Source organism: Canis lupus, chromosome 1 (assembly GCF_011100685.1).
Source record: "Canis lupus familiaris isolate Mischka breed German Shepherd chromosome 1, alternate assembly UU_Cfam_GSD_1.0, whole genome shotgun sequence".
Lineage (NCBI taxonomy): Eukaryota > Metazoa > Chordata > Mammalia > Carnivora > Canidae > Canis > Canis lupus.
In genome coordinates this window covers 39,460,811-39,482,534 of record NC_049222.1, presented here as the reverse complement: position 1 = coordinate 39,482,534, position 21,724 = coordinate 39,460,811, and the positions used below count along the sequence as shown (strand labels likewise).

At 40.6% G+C, this 21,724-nt stretch overlaps 1 protein-coding gene across 2 annotated transcripts in view; it reads right to left on the bottom strand.

The window, feature by feature from the left end:
• SASH1 (SAM and SH3 domain containing 1) overlaps positions 1 to 21,724 on the bottom strand; it is a 314,530-nt gene that overhangs the window by 254,664 nt on the left and 38,142 nt on the right. Inside the window, exon 1 of one of the 2 annotated variants that reach the window (XM_038526300.1) lies at positions 1,992 to 2,086. The exons of the other annotated variant lie outside the window; for it this stretch is intronic. Within the exon in view, the coding sequence (XP_038382228.1) occupies positions 1,992 to 2,012 (21 nt within the window). The 5' untranslated portion in view covers positions 2,013 to 2,086. Of the gene's footprint in view, positions 1 to 1,991; positions 2,087 to 21,724 lie in introns of those variants that run through there. 2 annotated transcript variants of the gene reach the window in all.

The window sequence follows — 21,724 nt, the reverse complement described above, 5'->3', positions numbered from 1 at the left end:
TTCAGGAGTTGAGCTAGGAGGCTAAACTTGTTTCTGGGAAATAATGTGTTCTGAATTCCAAACAATGCCTTACAAAACTTCTAGAGAAAAATGAGGCCATGAATTGGCTTGGTGGCATAGCCCCTTAGTGACATGCCTGATGTTCAAATATGGGCCAAGGAAAGGGAATCTGAACATTTGTTTATTTTATTACTCAAAAAGCAGCAGAGAGCTTTTTCGAAGTGGATATTACTTAATGGTAATGGTAGTTAAATTTATGATAGAGGTTTCACCCGGAAAGTGTCTGCAACATTGCTTTTATTTTCTTCCCAAACATCTGTGGTTGAGATTAAGTAGGTTAGTTGAATTAAGATATATATACAATCATCTCCCAAAGAGGAAGCTGGTGTGAACTAGAAACATTTCTATAGATTTCAAGGCTCATTTGCCAGTCTCCTTAGATAGGACAGAAGCGATGTTTCTAAGCCTAATAATTCCCCTTTCTGTCTGAGATGATCAATACATCTTTTTGCATCCTCCAGCACAAAAACCCAAATGTGCTTCCTTTTCTAAAAGGAAGCCTCTGTCTTGCTGGGATTCAGAGGGCATAATCCCATGACACAGTTTGCAGTCAATTTCTGGCATCTGAAAAACCTTCCCTCTTTCAAGAACTGTGGGCGACCAGTCAAGAGGGAACAGCATTTTGGCATTTGTATGGACAATCTTACCTGCCAACTGGGCCGCTCTTAGTGTATTGTTTCTGAAACCAGGGGAAGCACAAGAACAGAGGCTCTGTACTGTCAGAACATTTGTGATGAGCACACTGAGTCAAAGGGAAAGACAAGCAGGCGCGTTTGTTCCTTTTCTCCCATACCAGCCTTTCCTGAATTCTTGAACATTCTCCTAGGGCATGATGGTTACCTCTCAAGACTCCTGTTTCAGATTTCTTCACTTTCTTAATGCCATAGTCACAGAACCAGGTGTTTTACACACAGTTGTTCTGACTGGCACACTAGCACTTTTTCCTCCATGACCTATCACCTCCAATGCTCCACTTTGGGGATCCATCTTACCAAAAAAAAAAAGTGGAAATTTAATGAGGCACAGTAGGCCAATATGTTCAGATGGACACTACTTCTAGGATTTCTTTTCATAATTCTGTTTTCATTCCACAAGTATATATGGGGTATCAACTGTCATAGGCACTGCCCCAAACTTCTCAGAGAAGATGGTAAGCAGACTAGACTTCTGGAAGTAACCCGTGAGGCCTCCGCTCATCCAAGCCCAGTTTGGGATTGGAGGAGCCAGAAGAACCCCAGGAGCCAGGCTGGAGGGCTCAGCATCCACACTTCATGCTGCTGGGCCCTCAGAGCCTTGTTTATCACCACCATAGGCTTCTCTATCTTTAATGGATAAGTCTAACCTCCTTTCTAATTCAAAAGGAAACGAACTTCACACTAGGATATACTGCTTTAACAGAGAAGATCAAAACAAAGTTGAGAGAAAATCTCAGCAGGATAGTGAATGCTACATAGTTAATCAGATGGTCCCAGTCCCCTGAGGCTTATAATAGGAGTACATAGTTCCATCCTTCATTCCTAGCATGAGTGGAAAGATTTTAAAATAAGTTTAGAGATAAGCTGGGGTTGGAAAAGTGCTGGCTTTTTAACAGTAAAAACTTTTCTTGGCTTACAATCCCGTGTTAGAGTCTCAGCGTCTGGGGGGGAAGTTTTTATATAAATCTCTACATAATTATAGGTATATATTTTATATGAACACTAAGTCACCAAACCTCAACAAAACCGGGTAGGAGAATTCGGAAGCAGCGGAGGCTTCCTGGCCTCTTGAATTCTGAGCAATTCATCGGTAGCACTGACAGTCCTGACACTGACCGTGACTTTTTACCTGTTAGCTACCGTAGTCCCCTCCCCAATATTCCCGCCTCCAGGTCCGAAGGCCGCTTCCACACCGCAAAAACAGTTTTAAAATTTGAAAACGGACATCCTACATACCCTGCAGTCCCGATCCTCCATGAAGGGAGCGGCTGTGTTGCTATCAGGCCATACGTTCGAATGTTCTCCGACTTCCTTTCTGACTCAGATCGAATGAATCCACAGCACTGATGTAAGGCTCTTAATGGGAATCTGTTTTCAATTCAGGGCAGATGTGGGACACTCTTGTAGCCCTAGGGATTATCAACTTTAAAACAAATCGCCTTCAGGATGATAAGTCAAGAGGCAGTAACCGTTTCCTGAGGCCTCCTTGGGGTTCCTTCCAGATGCTTAACATATAACACAATAACTATGGCACAAAAAGCAGGTTTTGCTGTTGAGGTTGTCAGACTTTAAGACAAAGCTTGCAAATGATCCTCGGAAACAAGGCATGTAAGTACATTGCAGAACTTTTACGCAGAAATTCAGATATTTTAATAACACGCAAAAGTGGTCAAAATGTCCCCATCCCTCCACCCCCCTAAACTCTCTCAGCACCATGTTCGGTTCATTGAGTATAGTTTTTCCACACGTTAAAATTAAACTGTTCTGATTCAGAATTTTCTTGGCTCAAGGAAAGGAAGAGGAGGACTATTCCAAGACTTCCACAGAGAAACATCCAGAAATCAATTTTACATGATACGTTTAATGTTCTAGAATTAGTATTCACGCAGCACAAACTGCCTGCATCTTGGAGCACCCTTCTGTTCTGAGACCACTCTGCAGGGCTGACCCTGCCGGGATTTTAGACTCAATAAAGCATAGCTGGGGTTTAATATACTTTAACCCAATTTATCAGCCCTGAGAAAAGGGTAAGAAAAACCCCTACTAACTTGTAAGAAATCTAAAAGAAAAATCTTAGGATTTTTAAATAAAACTTTCCTTTTAATGAAACAAGTTTTACATAGAACTTTAAAATATGCAAAGTTAGCGTGCCTGGCATTTCCCCATAAAGTACACACAGATGAGTTTAGGTATAAGGAACATTAGCGTCAGAAAATAGTAGCATTGAATTATATGTTGAGAAAACACAGTCTACTCTTTAAAATTAATATCATGAGAGTGACATAACAGATTCACATGGTGAAATATTAAGTCACCCACCAATGAACACTAGGGCTACTATTTCTCTTATCTTCATGGGGCAGAAGAAGTTAAGCTTCCAGTAGCTTACACATGTGCTAAATAACCAGTAGGCAGCATTTCAAGGGGTGTTAAGTGTTCTAGATGGGACCTAAGGGGACTTGTCCCCACATCTCTTTAATGGGGAGTTCTGGGCAAGCCATGGCCCAGGTTACAGTCTCTTTGTAAAGTGGCTGAATTCGGTAGGTGGTTTCTAAAATCCATACTCAAGTATCAGTTATAATGCATTAACCAAAATCTGACAGAGCAGAAAACTTGCCTTTTTTCGTTTTCAGGGGTAATCCCCAATTACCACTAGCCAGACTATCTCAGACAAAATTTGTTTCCCACTTTGAAACATATATTTATTTTCATGGCAAAGGCAAGTTTTAGCTAAAAAGTTGGAGCTGAAGGGCAAAGAAACCTACTACCTTATATAAATTAGACACCTGGATTCTTGTTTTCCTCTGGTTTCATAGGCTTCTTGGGAAAGAATTATCTTTTTTTTTTTTTTTTTTTTTTTTTTAATTTTTATTTATTTATGATAGTCATCACACACAGAGAGAGAGAGGCAGAGACACAGGCAGAAGGAGAAGCAGGCTCCATGCACCGGGAGCCCGATGTGGGATTCGATCCCGGGTCTCCAGGATCGCGCCCTAGGCCAAAGGCAGGCGCCAAACCACTGCGCCACCCAGGGATCCCTAAGTGATACTTTAGAATTCTGGTCCTCCTCATGGACATCAGTAATGTACTTAGCACATTTATTATGATTAGTTAATCAAAAAAAATTAAATGGGTAAGTCAGATGTTGTCAGTGAGCCATGGGTAACTCTGATAGATGGGGAAGGTGGGGATATCTGGCATAGGGGGTAGGTAGTGTGAGATGGTAACAGAATATGGGGTTGAGCTGTGAAGTCCAGGTGCTAGTTCCAGGGCTGCTGCTGAGTACTTCTCTTTTCTAAACCTCCGATTCCTTGTCTATACGAGGAAGGCATTGATTGCTGCATCTTTTTTCTTGCCTAAATGATCAAAGGAGAAATTTTGCCCCCTGAGATGTCACTTTGGTTTCGGAGTTTGACTTCCAGGAGCACTGAAGCTATGCCTATAAAATCAGAAGTTCTGTGTACATCAGATAATAACTGTAGATGAGGCAAAGATCTACAGTTAACCTGTGATATTTTCATTTTTGCAACAGCTCTATAGAAAAGAGCTCAGGTATACCAGTCAAGTCCTGTTACAGAGAACATCATAATAATTAGTTTTCTTTCCATAAACCTATTTTTATTTCTCAGTTATGATTTGATCGTTTTTTTTTTTTTTTTCAGTAGGCTCCATATGCAGTGTGAAGCCCAATGCAAGACTCAAACCCATGACCCCGAGATCAAGACCTGAGCTGAGATCAAGTGTTGGGCACTCAACTGATTGAGTCACCCAGGTACCCCTGGTATATGAACACTTTTTTAGTTTTATTTTTTAAAAAAATTTTATTTATTTATTCATGAGAGACACACAGAGAGAGGCAGAGACATAGGCAGAGGGAGAAGCAGGCTCCCTGCAGGGAACCTAATGTGGGACTTGATCCCAGGATCCTGGGATCACAATCTGAGCCCAAGGTAGATGCTCAACCACTGAGCCACCCAGGCATCCCATGAACATTTTTTTAAAAGCCAAGTATAATACTGGTGTTGTGGGCTGGCTTGTGTCTCCCTCAAATTCGTATGTTGAAGTCCTAACCCCAGTACTTCTGAATGTGATTTTATTTGGAGGGAGGATCTTTATAGAGGTAATTAAATTAAAATGAGGTCATTACGATGAGCACTCATCTGACTATTAAAAAGGGGAAATTTAGACATAGACACATGCATACTAGAAGACATCACAAGAACAGAACAAGGGCCACCTTTAAGCCAAGGAGAGCTGCCTGGAACAGATTCCCATTTCTGGCCCTCAGAAGGATCAACCTTGCTGACACCTTGATTTTGGACTTCTAGCCTCCAGAACTGGGAGACAGTACATCTCTGTTGTTTTAGCACCTCCTCTGCGGTACCTTGTTTAGCAGCCCTAGCAAACTAACGCAATTGACATCCTCTGAACAATGATCGATTGTGCATGATGTCTTGCACCCTACTGTGTATCAAACACTCAGGTAAACAAATCAAGTATTCTAGAAGCGAAGAATGTGAGAGGTGGAAGAAATGGGCCCTGGGAATGGGCTGACAATGGGGGAAGGCCGTTAGTAGCAATAAATACATTTTTTGTTTAAAAAAAATTCCTACTATCTATTACCTGCCGCTTCCCCCCACTCAGTCCATGAATCCAAAACACAGTATAACACAGAAATGATTCAACAAAGCACACAAAATACAAACAAATGTACAAATGTAAAAACCTAATGAAGTTAGGGGCACCTGGGTGGCACAGTTGGTTAAGCTCTGACTTTTGGTTTCAGCATAGGTTATGATCTCAGGATCCTGGGATGGAGCCCCACATTGGGCTCTGCACTGAGTGCAGAGTCTGCTTAAGACTCTCTCCCTCTCCCTCTTCTCCTCCCTACCCATGCTTTCTTGCTCTCTCAAATAAGTAAATAAATCTTTAAAACAATAACAAATACAATAACAAAAACCTAAAGAAGCTAGGAGTGGCCAAGGCTACACTTGGGAATGCCTACAGCCACCTTCTCAATCTGGGTATCATGTATGCTGACTTAGCACAAGCACTGGGCCATGCCTCCACCAACCATGCCACCCACTCTGAGCATGCATAATATACCCTCTTAGTAATTAGAAGGATTTTTTCCCCAATACAAACAAACGCAGCAAGAACATACATTTTATATCACAAAAAAAGTGAGTCTCCCAATGAAGGCACTCTTTCAGAAACAGAGGGAGATGCTAAGGAACAGGGACTTTAAAACAAGCACTGATTACCCGGGGCAAGTTGATATCATTTCCAAAGATAAAACCCAGCCTGGATCCAGCCTCATTTTTCCCAAATGCCTTATCTGGCAAAGTTTGGAAGTGAGCAAATTTTACAAAGCCATTTTAAAGGAAATGCAAATGTTCTGAACTTAGATATTCATTAAAATCAGTCTCCATTATCTTTCTTCTTAACAAGCTTAGGATTAAACGCAGTCTCTAAATACTGACAGTATTTATGGCTCACACAAAGCTGAGACAAAGGCTGGACTCAGTGCAGGAAGTAGGAAGGAAGAAAGATTTTCAAGTTAACTACGTAGGCCAGGCAAGTGGATGGGGCCCCAGAGAAAACGGGATTCTGCAAGACTTAACTTCTCAAAGACAATGCTAGAATGTTCAGCGGAAACTGATAGACCAGTGGTTCTGGCAGAGTTTGATGCTTTCAAAATAGTGAGGAGGAGTGGAAATATCTCTTGCCTCGCAGAGTTGAGCCGAGTTTGGCAACGTGGATAACAGTAGTTAATTAACTTTTCTCCCTTCGTATTTGCCATTGTAGCTTGTCTGTGTGTTATTTACATTAAACCCGATCTACCTAGCTTTCCCAGGAGACCTAAAGTAATAACGGAGGCTTTACAGAGCTGTGCAACAGAACCTTTTCTTTTCTTTTTTTTTTAAAGATTTTATTTATTTATTCATTCATGATAGACAGAGACAGAGAGAGAGAGAGAGAGAGAGAGAGATGGAGAGAGAGGCAGAGACACAGGCAGAGGGAGAAGCAGGCTCCACGCAGGGAGCCTGCCTCAGGCCTTGATCCCCGCACCCCAGGATCGCGCCCCAGGCCAAAGGCAGGCACTAAACTGCTTAGCCACCCAGGGATCCCCAACAGATCCTTTTCGTGGGGGACCAAATAAACATTTAGCTATGTGTGTCCCATTCTCATTGTGCGCACCAAAACTTGAGCTTATTATTTTATTTCACAATATTCAAACATTTGTTCTTAATCGGCAGAATTCTTTTGGTTCATTTCTTGCCATTCCAAATTGTTTGATCAAGGAAAGTTCTGAACTGAAATTCTTCTCCATCAGTCAAGATTTCCCAAAACTCTAGAAAGGGGTCCGTGTCAATTCTGGGACTAACAGTGTTATCAGTTGTGTTGTTTACTGTTCACATAGTTGGTTAACACACATTTGCATTTCATTCATGGGATTCATAAAGTTTCACATGGTTTAGAGATGAATAAAGTGTGAAGACTTTAAACAATATTCCTTCCAACTCTCAGACTCTGATTCAACATAGTGTTTCTCATACTTGCCTGCTGTGAAGAGACAGCTAGGGGTACTTGTTGAAAATACGGACTTCTAGGCACTTCTCTTAGAAGCTGATTATGTAGAAATGGAGGGACTCTGGGGCTCCTTATCACTGTGCAAGTCTGAGAAATACTTGATTCTCTTGATTCTTAACCTTGGCTGGATATTGGAATCACTTGCAGAGGGGGAAAAAATAGTACTGAGCCTGGGTCTCACTCCTAGAGATTCCATGTGTGGCCTGGCATTTGGATTTTTAGAAGCTTCCAGTTGATTCTAATGTGCAGGCAGGGTTGAGAATCACTGATTGGATTGAAATGACAGTCAATTAAGGGAAACATGTGTGAAATCAATATTTAACACTTCTATTAAGATGTTCAAAGTGTATCACTTGAATCTTTGACAACCCGTTGAGGTGGGAAGAGTGGACATTATCTTTCTTTGTGGACCAGCCAATCAAAACTCAGAGAAGTGAAGTGGCAGGATGGAGGTCCTACTTGAAGCAGAATTAGGGAACTGGTAAGATTTGTCTGAGATGTTCTACTACCTTACCTATGTTTCCTTGCTCCTTGCTTGCTCCCACCTGTCCCAGCCTCCCTTTCAAAACAAGCCAAAACAAAACTTTTGATTGCCTAGAACTTCTCTTACTTCAGCATTGTTATTAACGAGATACTAATAACAAGACAGCAGCAGCTAACATCGGATCCTTTCTACACGTGGTGCTAAGTGCTCCACATACATTATCTTAATTGCCTCAAAGATGCCATAGGTAGATTATTATCCCCATTTTGCAGGTGAGGAAACTGAGATTAACTGCCAAGATCACATTTCTATGCAGTATTCTTCTTATTTCATCTAAATCTCTTATTCTTTTCCTTTCAGTCAGTCACCCAAATTTCAGCAAGTGGCAGAGAGGAAAGAATCAGATAAAGCAATTCAGAGAAAGCTGTTACAGACAATTACAGCTTTCCTGAATTGTACTGCCACTCCTAATATGGGGATTAAATCTTTTAAACAACTTCTAGAGCCAGCCATTTGAAAACATGAGTATTTAGCACTTGATGAGTTTAATTGGAAAAATCAGAGATTGTTAATTTTTTTTGGAGAGAGAGAGAGAGCAGGAGCAGGGAGGAGAGACAGAGGGACAGGGAGCAAGGTAATCCCAAGCAGGCTCCATGCTCAGTGGGGAGCCCAACTGGTGTTCTATCTCATGACCTTGAGATCATGACCTGAGCCAAAATCAAGAGTTGGATACTTAGCCAACTGAGCCACCCAGGCACCCCATGGATTGTTAATTCTTAACCACCCACTTTATCTATACCTAAGGATAACCTGCCTTCCCAGAGGTCATCATAGTGTACTGATTTGGTATCAAAAGACTTGGGCCTGGGTCCACAATGCTTTTTTTTTTTTTTCTTAAGCTTTGGGGTCTTGAGCCAGTCATATACAGGATATTTTGAGAGAATCACGCCCAACTAGAACATCAATCAATATTCTTCTATATTTTTAAGGTTTCCACAGTATTGAACCTATTTTTTCCCCAGCTGTGTCTGTGGTTAGTGCTGTTCTTGTAACCATTTCTATCATCACTACAGAGATAAGTTATATTATACTATCCATGAAAACAAAATATTACATTATAGTTCATTTTACTTATAAATAAAATGCTTCTGGGTAGCCTGGGTGGCTCAGTGGTTTATTGCCACATTCAGCCCAGGGCCTGATCCTGGAGACCAGGGATCGAGTCCTGTGTCAGGCTCCCTGCATGGAGCCTGCTTCTCCCTCTGCCTGTGTCTCTGCCTCTCTCCTTCTCTCCCTCTCTGTGTCTCTCATGAATAAATAAATTAAGATAAATAAATAAATAAATAAATAAATAAATAAATAAATAAATAAAATGTTTCCTGCAGTGCCTGATACAGAATAAGTAAATAATCCTAGACATCATTACCACCACCATCATCATCATTGAACTTACTACTTGTTAGATCACAATTAATCACTAATAAGTAGGAAAAACATACAGTATTATTAATAGGTGGCCCTGACTGTACACTTAGTCCTTAACATGTATGGAACTTATTTTTATTATTTCAGTGTCCAGAGCTCAAAGCAAATCAAGTCAAGAGTCTGGTTCCTAGAAGTTCAAGAGGCATGTGTTTTCTCTTTAGCTAAATAAACTCTTTACAGAAATTAGGTACTATTTTATGATGCCATAAAGGAGAGAAAGATGTAAAAGAACAGAATCTCTTCATTCCTCCAATTTTGGACTGTCCTAAAAATTGTGGGAATGCTAGCTAATTTTGCAAAATGTGAGGTTATGGTAAAGAGGTTATGTGAAAATTCTTTCATGTATACTACAAAGAGAATAAGGCTACTTGCTAAGTCAATTAATAGAAGCTTAACCTGTCTATCACCTTGTATATAAAACTTGGTTTAGTCAAGAAATATTAACCGAGCACTTACTACATGCAGGATTCTAGGAACAGAGGGGTGACGCTCACGAAGCATACTTTTTAGATGGCACACAGACAAAGGACAAGTGCAGGGACAGATTAGTAAAACAATAAATGTGCTAAATTTCTAAAAAGAGACCAACAGAGGCCTAAGATAGAGATGACTGGAATAAGTACCCACTTCAGACAGAGCAGTCAGGAGGAGGAGACACTTAAGCTGCACGAAGATGAAGAAGCTAGTATTCTAAATGTGAGATGAAAAGCATTATGAGAGAAGAGAGTCATAAATGCAGAGTCTCTAAGGTGGGGGATACGGTTGGTATAGTTAAGAAACTGGAAAGGTCAAGGATAATTGGTGTGTGGAGAGCAGGGGAGCAGGGATGTGACCTGAGGCCAGAGGCTCTTCAGGGGCCAGGTCACACAGGCCCTCTTGGGGGATGATGATTATGGATTATAAATCCAGTAAAAAGCTATTGAGGAACTCGAAGCAGAGAAGCAGCATGATCTGACTCGTGCCTTAATGTAATTCCTACTACATGTGGAGAGAGGAGATTGTAGACAGTGATGACCTTTCTCTTTCCAAGCAATCCTTGTTAAGAAAGCAGACCTTATGAAGTAATCTGCCTATATTTCTAAAGTAACCTTCGAGGGACAGACTCCTTCCTATTTTTGTTAAGAATAGTAGTTCTTACATTCTCAGTGGGACAGCTTTATGGGTATGTAGACAATTGAGCATTAACCTGTCTGGTTGAAGACAGGATTGCACTTCACACTTTCGTCAAAATAAAAGATAACAGAGTCCTTTTCAAATCACTGTCAGTGAGGTGCATGTCTTTGGCTCCCTCCTTCATCATGGAAGGGTGCTGTGTTGAAAGTGAGAAAGATCCAGCCATATGTGACCTCATTAAAGTCCCAGGTGGAGCACTGAGAGTTCTGGGCTCCCTTGTTTCGGGCAGGTAATGGCCTACAAAACACATGGATGCATACGTAGGACGGCTGCCTGGAGACCAGGGTCGGTGCCCATCACAACAGAATGCGTGGCATCCCCAAATACTGTCCATAAATGTGAAGACACTCAAACTGTCCCCTAGCTGGCTCAAAAATCAATTCTCTATCCCTCACGCAGTCTTCTAAATCCAACGTGCAGACGGGGGCAGGAAAACAGGCTCCATATAACGCAGAGTTGAACAGGTACAAATGTGACAACTGACATGCTTTGACAGCTCCAGAAGTCCAACTCTCTTTACCCCATGATCATTTTCTTTTCAGGTTTCGGTTCAACGCGAGGCCTATGTTGAAGGTTGAGTTATGAACTCCAAAAAAGAGAGGCTGGTGGTGGAAACGCAAAGAGATGCCTCATGAGAGCCGCACTACTGGGCACTGCTCTAGTCATCAGTTTTAATGAGAGCTGCTAATATCACCTCCATCAGAATGGTGGCCCTGGGTTGACTTTCTGGGCTGTGCACAGGTGCTCTCGGCCAAAAATGTAATGTAGGTTATTACATTATCAATGAGACACAGATGTGCTTTCTGTCTGAACTCAAGGGGGTATTCTTGCCAAGTGTGTAACTCTTTCAGTGGGCCCAGGTCTGTTTGTATCAAAACGCTGTTCTAGCTCAGTGAAGCCGAGAACTGCCTTCTGCTTCCCCAGGCCACGAGTTTAGAAAACATATCTAAGGATGCAAGTAGCCTGGGCTCCCCAGAGGCAGGTGTAGGCTTTCTGAAGAGCACACAGTCCAGCCTGCAACCTTTTGCCTTCTGAGAGAGATCTCCAACCACCGCACATTCATGCTTTGACTCATCAGGTTTTCCCTGGGTGCCTGCCCTGGGCCAGGGACTCTGAAGAAGTTGAAGATGAACCTGACAAGGATTCTGCCCCCAGGTGCTCTGGAATGATCTCTAGTTCTCTTTCTTTCTTTTCTTTCTTCTTTCTTTCTTTTTCTTCTTTCTTTCTTTCTTTCTTTCTTTCTTTCTTTCTTTCTTTCTTTCTTTCTTTCTTTCTTTTTCTTTCTTTTCTTTCTCTTCTTTCTTTTGTATTTTTTTTTATTGGAGTTCGATTTGCCAATATACTGTGTAACACCCAGTGCTCTTCCAGTCAAGTGCCCTCCCCCAGTGCCTGTCACCCAGTCACCCACAACAGATGTTGGAGAGGATGTGGAGAAAGGGGAACCCTCTTGCACTGTTGGTGGGAATGCAAACTGGTGCAGCCACTCTGGAAAACCATGTGGAGGTTCCTCAGAGTTAAAAATAGATCTGCCCTACGACCCAGCAATTGCACTGCTGGGATTTACCTCAAAGATACAGATGCAGTGAAAGACCAAGACACCTGCACCCCAATGTTTATAGCAGTGATGTCCACAATAGCCAAACTGTGGAAGGATCTTCGGTGTCCATCAAATGATGAACAGATAAAAAAACCAAACACGACGAATACCCACCATTTGATCTCTAGTTTCTGATCTTCTCTTCCAACTTCTTCAGAATTGTCTCTCAAGATCCATGTCTCCACTGCCTCTGCCTGAATCTCTAGTCCTAATATCACGGTGTTTTTCTACAGAGTTGGATGTTTACCTAATTTTACATGCTGAGCATCTCTTTTTTTCTTAAGCTTGACATTCCCTTTCATTGATGTTTTTGTTATTCAGCCTGGGCCCCCAGGATCTATCTGACTTGCAACCAGATTTCCCTTAAAGTTGCAGCCACCAAAAAAAAAAAAAAAAAAAAAAAAAAAGTTGCAGCCACCTGTCCCGCAGGTAGCCTAGTGTCCTCCTTTGGTGCTGCCAAGCCCACGTGGGTGCCTGGGTGTGGCAAGTCAGCCGCCAAAGTGTCTAGAGGCCACCACCGATGTGGCACTGTACCTGCCTATGTTCTCAATGTGAAGTCACCCCATCAAGGATAGAAGAGTGGCTCAAGGACACAAAAGCGGTTCTCCTCTGTGTGAGGGAGTGCCTTTCAAAGTGATCTTGACTTTGAGAGTGACATTGCTTTGCCATCCTGGAAAATTAATCTCTTGCACAGGAGCAAAATGGTGAGAAATGAGGTTGGTACACTGAGGTTCCCTACTGTCATTTTAGTTTTAAATTCAGAGATGAACAGACACAAGTAAGATACTGGGAATGTGTGTGTGTGTGTGTGTGTGTGTGAGAGAGAGAGAGAGAGAGAGAGAAAGGGAGAGAGAGACAGAGATGGAGATAGAGAGACAGAGAGAGAGAGAGCTTGGAAAAGTGTACCATGTTTTGGGGGACATCTGAAAGCACCCAGCCGAGGAAAACATGAGAAAAACATGGTCAGGACCTAGCATTATTTAATCCTTCTATTCTTTAGCTTGTTGTATACCCCCCTACTGTTAACCAAAATGACAGAAAGATCCTGAAGACAAATGGGTGCTCTTCTCCATTTCCTTTGCATCTACGTCCTGCATCCCATGACTGATTCATTCCCTGCCCCCATTCCCTTATTTCTATTCCTCTCTTGACTGATGGTTTGGCAGTGGCAGTATGAAGGGATGCTGGTGGCATTAACCCTGTTGTCTGTCTCCGTACCCCCAAGGGACATGGCTGTTGCTGGGGAGCACAGGACTGTCATTCCTGCGGTGGTTGGGAGCCCCAACTAGCAGTGGTGCCCTCGTGGCGCGGTGGCTGTTCTACATGGCTGGCCTCGTAATGAAGTGACTCTTTTGACAGGCAATTTGCTGCTGCCACCTGTATCTAGAAATCCTTGGCTAAGACTACAAAATGCACCCAGTCCCCTCCCTTCTCCCAGGCTTAGTTTTTGTGACACGTTTGCTTCCGTTTATTGTATATTGCCCTGTTTGCATTTCCACTTGGTGCTTGAAATATTCTGATCATCTCTCCTTTCTCCTAGGCAGATAGGCACATGTTTTATAAGTGGGAGGCAGGCAGGGACATAGGGACTCAACAGATGATAATAGACAGTAAGTGTCAAATGGATGTGCTTCTGACTCAGGAAGACCTTGGGGCTATAGCAGGTCCCTCTAGTAAGAATCTGAGTTTGGATGAAATATTGAAACAAGAAGGCTGGTTTTCTGTCTAGTGATTTATCCTTGACTTTCCATCATCAAAACCAGGTGGAAATCTTCCAAATGAGCAACTCAGTGGTTGAAAATCTAAATAATACATTAATATTTACAAAGCTTTTTTAGGAGGTTCACCAACTATTATGCAGATTCAAGACAAGGCCCATAAGAAACTGATTCATGTTATTATACTTATATATTTTATATAATCCTAAGATTTTGGGGGGAAGGAGTAAGGCAAGTATAAGATGATTAATGTAATAAGTGATATTTAAAAATAATTTATTATTATTTTTTAAGTTTTTATTTTTTTTAAAGATTTATTTATTTATTTATTCATGAGAGACACACACAGAGAGAGTGTGAGAGAGAGAGAGAGAGAGAGACAGGCAGAGGGAGAAGCAGGCTCCATGCAGGAAGTCCCATGTGGGACTCGATCCTGGGACTCCAGGATCACGCCCTGGGCCAAAGGCAGGCACTTCACAGCTGAGCCACCCAGGCGTCCCTTAAAAATAATTTAGATTCAAATTTATAAATACTTTCCAATGAATTTCACATAACTGAAAAATCAAGTTCTTCAAATTTCATAAGTAAAAGAAACATTATGGAAATGATATCCTCTAACCTCCATTCTTCTGGTATTTTCAAAATGTCTATTTTGAATAGATACACATATTTAATCATGGATTAAAGAAAAATGTTGTTGCTTAAATATGCTATTTTGTTCAGAACTTAAAAACTAAGGAAGTAATAAATTAAAAAGCCAAGCTTTATTGTGCTTTTAAAGCATGTTAAAATGATGAAGAGTACCTTAGTCTTTAAAAGATCCTATCATCCAACAAAAGTCTTCCCCCAGCAGATAGGTTTTGACTCATTCTTAGAGTAAAGGGCACCCTCTTGAGACCCAAGTTCTCCTCTATGTCAGGGGAGTCCATTTCCAGCCATATTTTTGCCAGGCATTTCTTCTCCATTGACCTTGTAGTGCATTTATGAAGTTCACAAAAATGTAGTAAGTCAGGTATGTGCTGGGTTCTGGAAGGTACGATGATGAGTAGGACCTGGCCCTGACTCCTGGAGAGTACAGAGACAGGCAGTGAGGTAAACAATGTCAATGGAGCCAGGGCCAGATGGGAGAAGGAGTAATACTTACTGGGCATTTGACAGGAGCAGCTCACCAATCCATGTTCATTGGTGAGGATGGTTGGGGAGGGGGGCAGGTAGAGCATTTCCCTCTTGCTCTGAGAAGAATCTAAGAGAGATATCTGGACTTCCTCTCTCTCTGCCCACAAGGTTCATTTGAAATCTGAGGACATTTTATGCAATTGGCATCAGCAACCCTGTTCCTTCTTAGAATTTTGGCTTAGTTCTAGATACAATGAATGCCCTGAGTGTGGTAGATTAACTTAGGTTCTTTTTTAGCTTTCCGAATCATAGACATTGGTCCTGAACGGCTCCAAGTTCTCCTGGAACAAGAGTTGCCCTATTGTGGGCATGACCACTCCCTTCACTTTTGCAGATGATGATCTTGAGTGCCATTCAGTCATGATATGCACACAGCCAAGGTAACAGAAGTGGATAGAAAATAGGAAAAACACCAGGCTGTTTGCACTGGGACATGGTAACCATGAAATAAGCAAACATTTAATTTCGTCTATTGAGGTCAATGTGAAAGCTGTTGAATCTCTTACAACAGTGTTCAGGACTTTTGATGCAAGCCTTGTCGAAACACCTCAAGCTGAGTTTGTTGCTCTGAAATGTCAGAATGTTCCATCCTGGTAAGCATTCGACTCATACTGGGTTTTCCCTTTGTGCAGAACTCTGTGAAGTGCAACTAAAATGCATAAAGGGAACGAAAGAGGATAAAATGCAAACCGGAAGCTGTGAGTCAGTAGACAGTGAAAAGAATCTGAAGAGGCTTTCTGGGTTTGGTTGATTACAAACTGAATTTATATCAAGGGAGAGAAGCCCACCCATACTTTCTACACATGGCTTATTTTTGTGATGCAAGGAGCTGCTTACATCAGGGCAAGTAATTTTTGCCTATGGAGCAAGGTGACCTGAGAACATTGCATCCTGAAGTTGCAGGGAAGCTGGATGTGATTCCAAACTCAAGCAGGGATTCTCTAATTTTGAGGCCAGGAAGCCTTCTGACAGGGCCTGAAAGGTGTGAGTAATCTCAAACTTCAACTGTTGCTTTTTTTTTTTTTTTTTTCCATTTTTCTCTGACAGAGTATGTTAGCAGAATAAAGTATTGAGAGTTCATAATTACACAGAGGATAAGTGCATATACTTTGGAGTTCTGAGGTTTGAATCATGGTTCTATTACTACCAATGCTGTGGCTTTGGGCAAGTCTGTTAACCACCATGAGTTTTAGTTTCCACATCTATAAAATGGGTGTAATAAAAATATCTATTCAGGGGCTTATTGTGAGGATTCAGTGAGATAATGACTATATATTGCTTAGCATAAGGCCCAGCCCAGACATGTTCAATAAATGCTAAACCATTATTATTGATAATAATTATTATTATTGATAATTATGTCAATTCTACTGGAAAAAAATCAGTACTTTAGTTAGAATTCTTGAGTTTTACTAGTTCTGACAATGGCTCTGTCTAGCAGAAGCAAGATGTTGATGTGCATTCTAAGAAGTCAAAAATGAGAAAGCCAAGTACTTATTTACTTATTCATGTAACATATGTCTATGGAGCATTTTCAATGTGCTCAGCCATGGGAGAGGCTGTGGGGGGTGTAGAGATAAAAGTAATAGTCCCCATCTTCCCGGGTCTTGAAGTCCAGTGGAGATCAATAAGCAAACTGACAATGACAGCATAGCATTTGTGCTTAAGAAATATAGTTTGGCAGACCTATGCTTTGAAAACACAGAGTTTGTGAGAGAAGAATACCAGAAGGATTCCATGCTTACTGAAGTTGAACATCCTTTTTATTTTTTTTTAAAAAAAAAGATTTTATTTATTTATTCATGAGAGAGAGAGATAAAGAGTGAGAGAGAGGCAGAGACACAGGCAGAGGGAGAAGCAGGCTCTCTGTGGGGAGTCTGATGTGGGACTCAATCCCAGGACCCTGGGATCACACCCTGAGCTGAAGGCAGATGCTCGACCACTGAGCCACCCACGTGCTCCTGAAGTTGAACATTCTAATTCTAAAGAAATGGTGGAGGGAAGTCAGGAACATAAGAGAGACTACCTCAGGCCCTGCCTTACACCCTGCCCAGTTCCCAACCTCAGGGTTCTCTTCTCCCCAGGCTGGGACATCATTCTTCGATCTCTAAGATGAATGTGGGTCTTGGCAGTAGCTCATGGAGCTCTAAGCCAACACTTTGTGACTTAGGTTCATGCCATGTTTATAGCCAGGGCAGCCTTGACCACATGCCCCATATCTGATACCTGCTTTGCTTCCCCTAGTTCACTGAATACTTAATGTTTAGGGTCAGAAGTGGGCTTTTTTCTTCTCTGTCTACATTTAAGGACTTTGGCTCTGAGCTTCATCCTAATGAGTGGATTCCTTTTAAAGACTTTACTGATGGCCTTTCTAGCCCACTTGGCTTTTTTTTTTCCAGTAATAACTTTATTGAGATACAATTCACATAGCATACAATTCACTCATTTGAAATGTATAATTAAGGGGCACCTGGGTGGCTCAGTTGGTTAAGCATCTAACTCTTGATTTTGACTCAGGTCACAATCTCAGGGTTGTGAGATTAAGCCCCATGCTGGGCTCCACGTTGGGTGTGGAGCCTGCTTAAGATTCTCTCTTGCTCTCTGCCCCTCCCCCACCCCTCTCTCCCTCTCTAAAACAAATAAACACAATGTATACTTTAATAATGTATAGTTCAATGACTTTTAGCATAGTGGAGTTGCTCCACTATCAACACAGTCAACTTCAAGACATTCTCATCACCCCAAAAAGAAACTTTTGCATTCCTTAGCTGTCACCCCAATCTTCACACCCATCCCCCAGCCTCTGGCAACCACTATCTATTGTCTGTCATTATAAATTTGCCTATTCTGTATATTTCATATACATGGATGTTATAGATTGAGTTATATCCTGCTAAATTCATATGTTGAAGTCCTAACCTCCAATGTGACTGTATTTGGAGGGCTTTGAAAGAGGTTTAGTTAAGGCTAAATTAGGTCATAAGGGACTTAACCCAATAGGATTGGTGCCTTTATTTTTTAAGATTTTATTTGTTTATTTGAGAGAGAAAGAGAGAGCATGAGAGACATCACAAGCAGGGGGGAGGGGCAGAGGGAGAAGCAGATTCCCCACTGAGTAGACAGCCTGACGTGGACTGGATCCCAGGACCCTGGGATCATGACCTGAGCCAAAGGCAGTCTCCCAATGAACTGAGCAACCCAGGTGCCCAGATTGGTGCCTTTATAAGAAGAGAAAGATACCACAGGTGTGTGTGCATGTGAGGGGCAAGTGAGAAGACAGCCATCTGTAAGCCAGGGAAAGAGGCCTCAGGAGAAAATAAACCTGCCAACAACACCTTGATCTTATACTTCTAGTCTTCAGAACTATGAGAAAACAAATTTCTGTTATGTAAGCCACCCAGTCTGTGGTATTTTGTTATGGCAGCTCTAGCAGATTAATATAGTAGATTCATACAATATGTAACTTTTGTGTCTGACTTCTTTCATTTAGCTTAATGTTTTCAAGGTTTAATCCATGTTGTAACATGTATCAGTACTTCCTTCTTTTTGATGACAAATAATTTCCAACTATATGAATGTACCACACTTTGTTTATCCATTCATTTGTTAATGAACATGTGGGTTTGCACCTTTTGGCTATTATCAATAATGCTGCTATCAAGATTCATGTACCAGTTTTTGTGTAGACATATGTTTTTATTTCTCTTGTCATATATGTCTTGGGTGTGTATACATATCTAGGAGTAGAATTTATAGGTCATATAGGGGCTCCATTATAATCTTTGAGAAACTGCTAAACTCTTTTCTAAAATGGCTGCACCATTTTACATTCTTACTACCAACGATTGAGGGTTCCAATTTCTCTATATCCTCATCAACATTTGTAATTGTCGTTTTTACTGTAGCCATGGTAGTGGGTGTTAAATACTTCTCACGGTGGTTTAGATTTGCCTTCCCCTAATAACTGATGATTTTAAACATCTTTTCATGTGCTTATTGCTTATTTGTATATCTTCACTGGAGAAATGTTTATTCGGATTCTTTGCTTATTTTTAAATTAGCAAATAACTTTTAACTTTTTAATGACTGAGTTGCAATCATTCTTTATATACTCTAGATGCAAGTTCCTTATCAGACACATGATTTGCAAAACACTATACCATTCTATGTGTTGTCTTTTCATTTTCTTGATGGTGTTCTTTGAAGCACAAAAGCTTTAATTTTGATGATGTCAACTTTATCTATTTTTTTTCTTTTGTTGCTTGTGCTTTTGGTGTTTTATCTAAGAAACCACTGTCAAATCTAAGATCATGAAGATTTATTCATATGTTTTCTTTTACTAGTTTTATAGTTTTAGATCCTACATTTAGATCTTTTATCACTTTTGAGTTAATTTTTAATATATAGTGTGGGGTAGGGGTTTGGCTTCATTCTTTTGCATGTAGATATCCAGTTATCTCAACATTATTTGTTGAAAAGACTATTCACTCCCCCATTGAATTGTCTGGGAATTGTTAATGAACATAATTAAGTTGACCAAAATTAAAGAGTTTAAAATTCTGGACTCTCAATTTTGTCCCACAATATACATCTATTGTTAATGCCAATACAACACTGTCTTGATTACAGTAGCTCTATAGTAGGTTTTGAAATTGAGAAGTGTGTCTTCCAACTTTTTCAAGATTTTTTTTGGCTATTCTAGATCCCTTGAACTCTTCAGGATTTTGAAGGATCATCTCTCTGTGGTGCCTTCTGCCAGGATCTACTGGCTGGCTGAGGCATATGATGTTGGCCTGTAAATCTGCCAAGATTACCACATGGCTGGTCACCATACATCTCGGTATTATTTAGTCTGTCTGAATAGACTTTTTAAGCCCCCCAGAACTGGATCTTGTGAATCTAGTCTTTTGATGGGTACCTCATAGGGGAGGAGATCTAATTCTAAACCCAGCTCTAATGGTGTTTCAAATAGGACTGATGTGTTAGGTCTGATGGATAACTATGGAATCCTAAGAATTAATTAGCTTTGGTAGACAACTTGTCAGTGTAGCCTTGTTGTGGCTATTGTTTTTAAATTATAAAAGTAGCATTGCATTCTCAAAAAATGGCAAACAGATAAAAAATTCACCAAAATCAGAATTCAGTTGTTAAAATTATAATGTAATTAACAATGCTCTAATGCACATTACTGTTGATATGCCTTTTTTTTTCCTGTAGAAATAAATTTTTGTATCATTTTTGGAAGTCAATTGGAATTGAGAATTCCATTTGGTATTTTTTTGGTACCTCTTGTTTTCCCTATGGTTTGAAAGGCCATACACATTTTTTGAGACATAATGAAGCAAAAAACATGCTTTGGGCACAGGAAAAGTTTCTTATGTCATAAGAGTGCATTCACAGGAATGTATTTACCTGGATTTATTTTGAAGTGAGGTTAATACCTAATGTGTAGTTTGTCTTTATAATTGAACTTTTTCCTCTCTAAGATAATATATGCATTTCCAGATGCAACATCTCATCCTTATAATGATTTTTAAGACTAGCTACATATGTTTAAGCTAAATCAATTGGGCTTCCTATGCATGTGAGTGGAATGTGGCATACCATTTATGGAAACCTGGGCTCTGGCAATCATTAGGCTCAGATTTTCTTCAGGTTGACCAGCAAGGGGCACTAAAGCATAGCATCTCTTCCACGTTTCCTCCCAGCAACAGCAGACGTTTCTCTAAGCGAGTAATTGGGCACAAATCTGGAAGCTGTGCACTCTATAGTCAGATCTAAACACTGGTGGAGGTCTCTTTGATATTTTTCTAAGGTATTAATATTTTTTAAATGAGAAAAATTCTGATCGGGGAACAAAAGACAGCAAAAACAATTTCAAATACAGAATCACTCTTTGCTCTCAAGCCACCATTCTCCTATCTAGTCAATACTATTAGGTAAACCAGCAGAATACTGTCATTGCTTTTCTGTGAATTACCACATTTTTTTTTTCCATCCAGAGAACATAATGGCCTACCCACGTAACGAGTTCCTAAAAGGATGGACTACTTGATGCTACGGTGACAAGCAATTATTATAGAGGCCTACTGGTCGGTCTTTTTTTCTTCCCTTTAAAATATGCCTGCCTATTTATTTCCATCAACTACTCAGGATGACTCTCTTATTGTTTCAAATAAAGGATGCAATCTATATGCTAGGCACACATTATGAACAATTCCTTGTCATAACAAGGCAGGAATGTCCTTCAGAGACTGGCACGAAGTTACTGAAGCTGTTTAGTATTTGGTAATGGGCTTTTCTTTTTAATTTTAGCTTTTATCCCTGCTTAATCACCTCAAGGTACTGAAACACAAAGAATGACAGCATTCAATAATTAGTCCACCAAGCTAGAAGCAAATAGCCATTATTCTTTCATTCTAAATCAAAGAAAGAGTCTCTGGAAGCTCTCTCCACTTATCCATATTATAGAAATGATGCATGTAAAGGCAATTAATTCAATATTAACGTTCCATTACAGGTCAGCATGTAATAGTTTGAGTAAAGTGTTATCCCGTTTTGTAAAGCAGTTTTCCTTGAAGACGGGTTTTTTGGACCTCACTATTTGTAGCGTGTGGGAATTGTATATTAAAACAGATCACATACTTCTTCACTCACCTCATTAAAGCCCTCTTCCCCTCAGATACAATCCAAAGCCTCAAATGCCTGATTACTTAAGAACCCTTAAGAAGTCTTAGCTAAA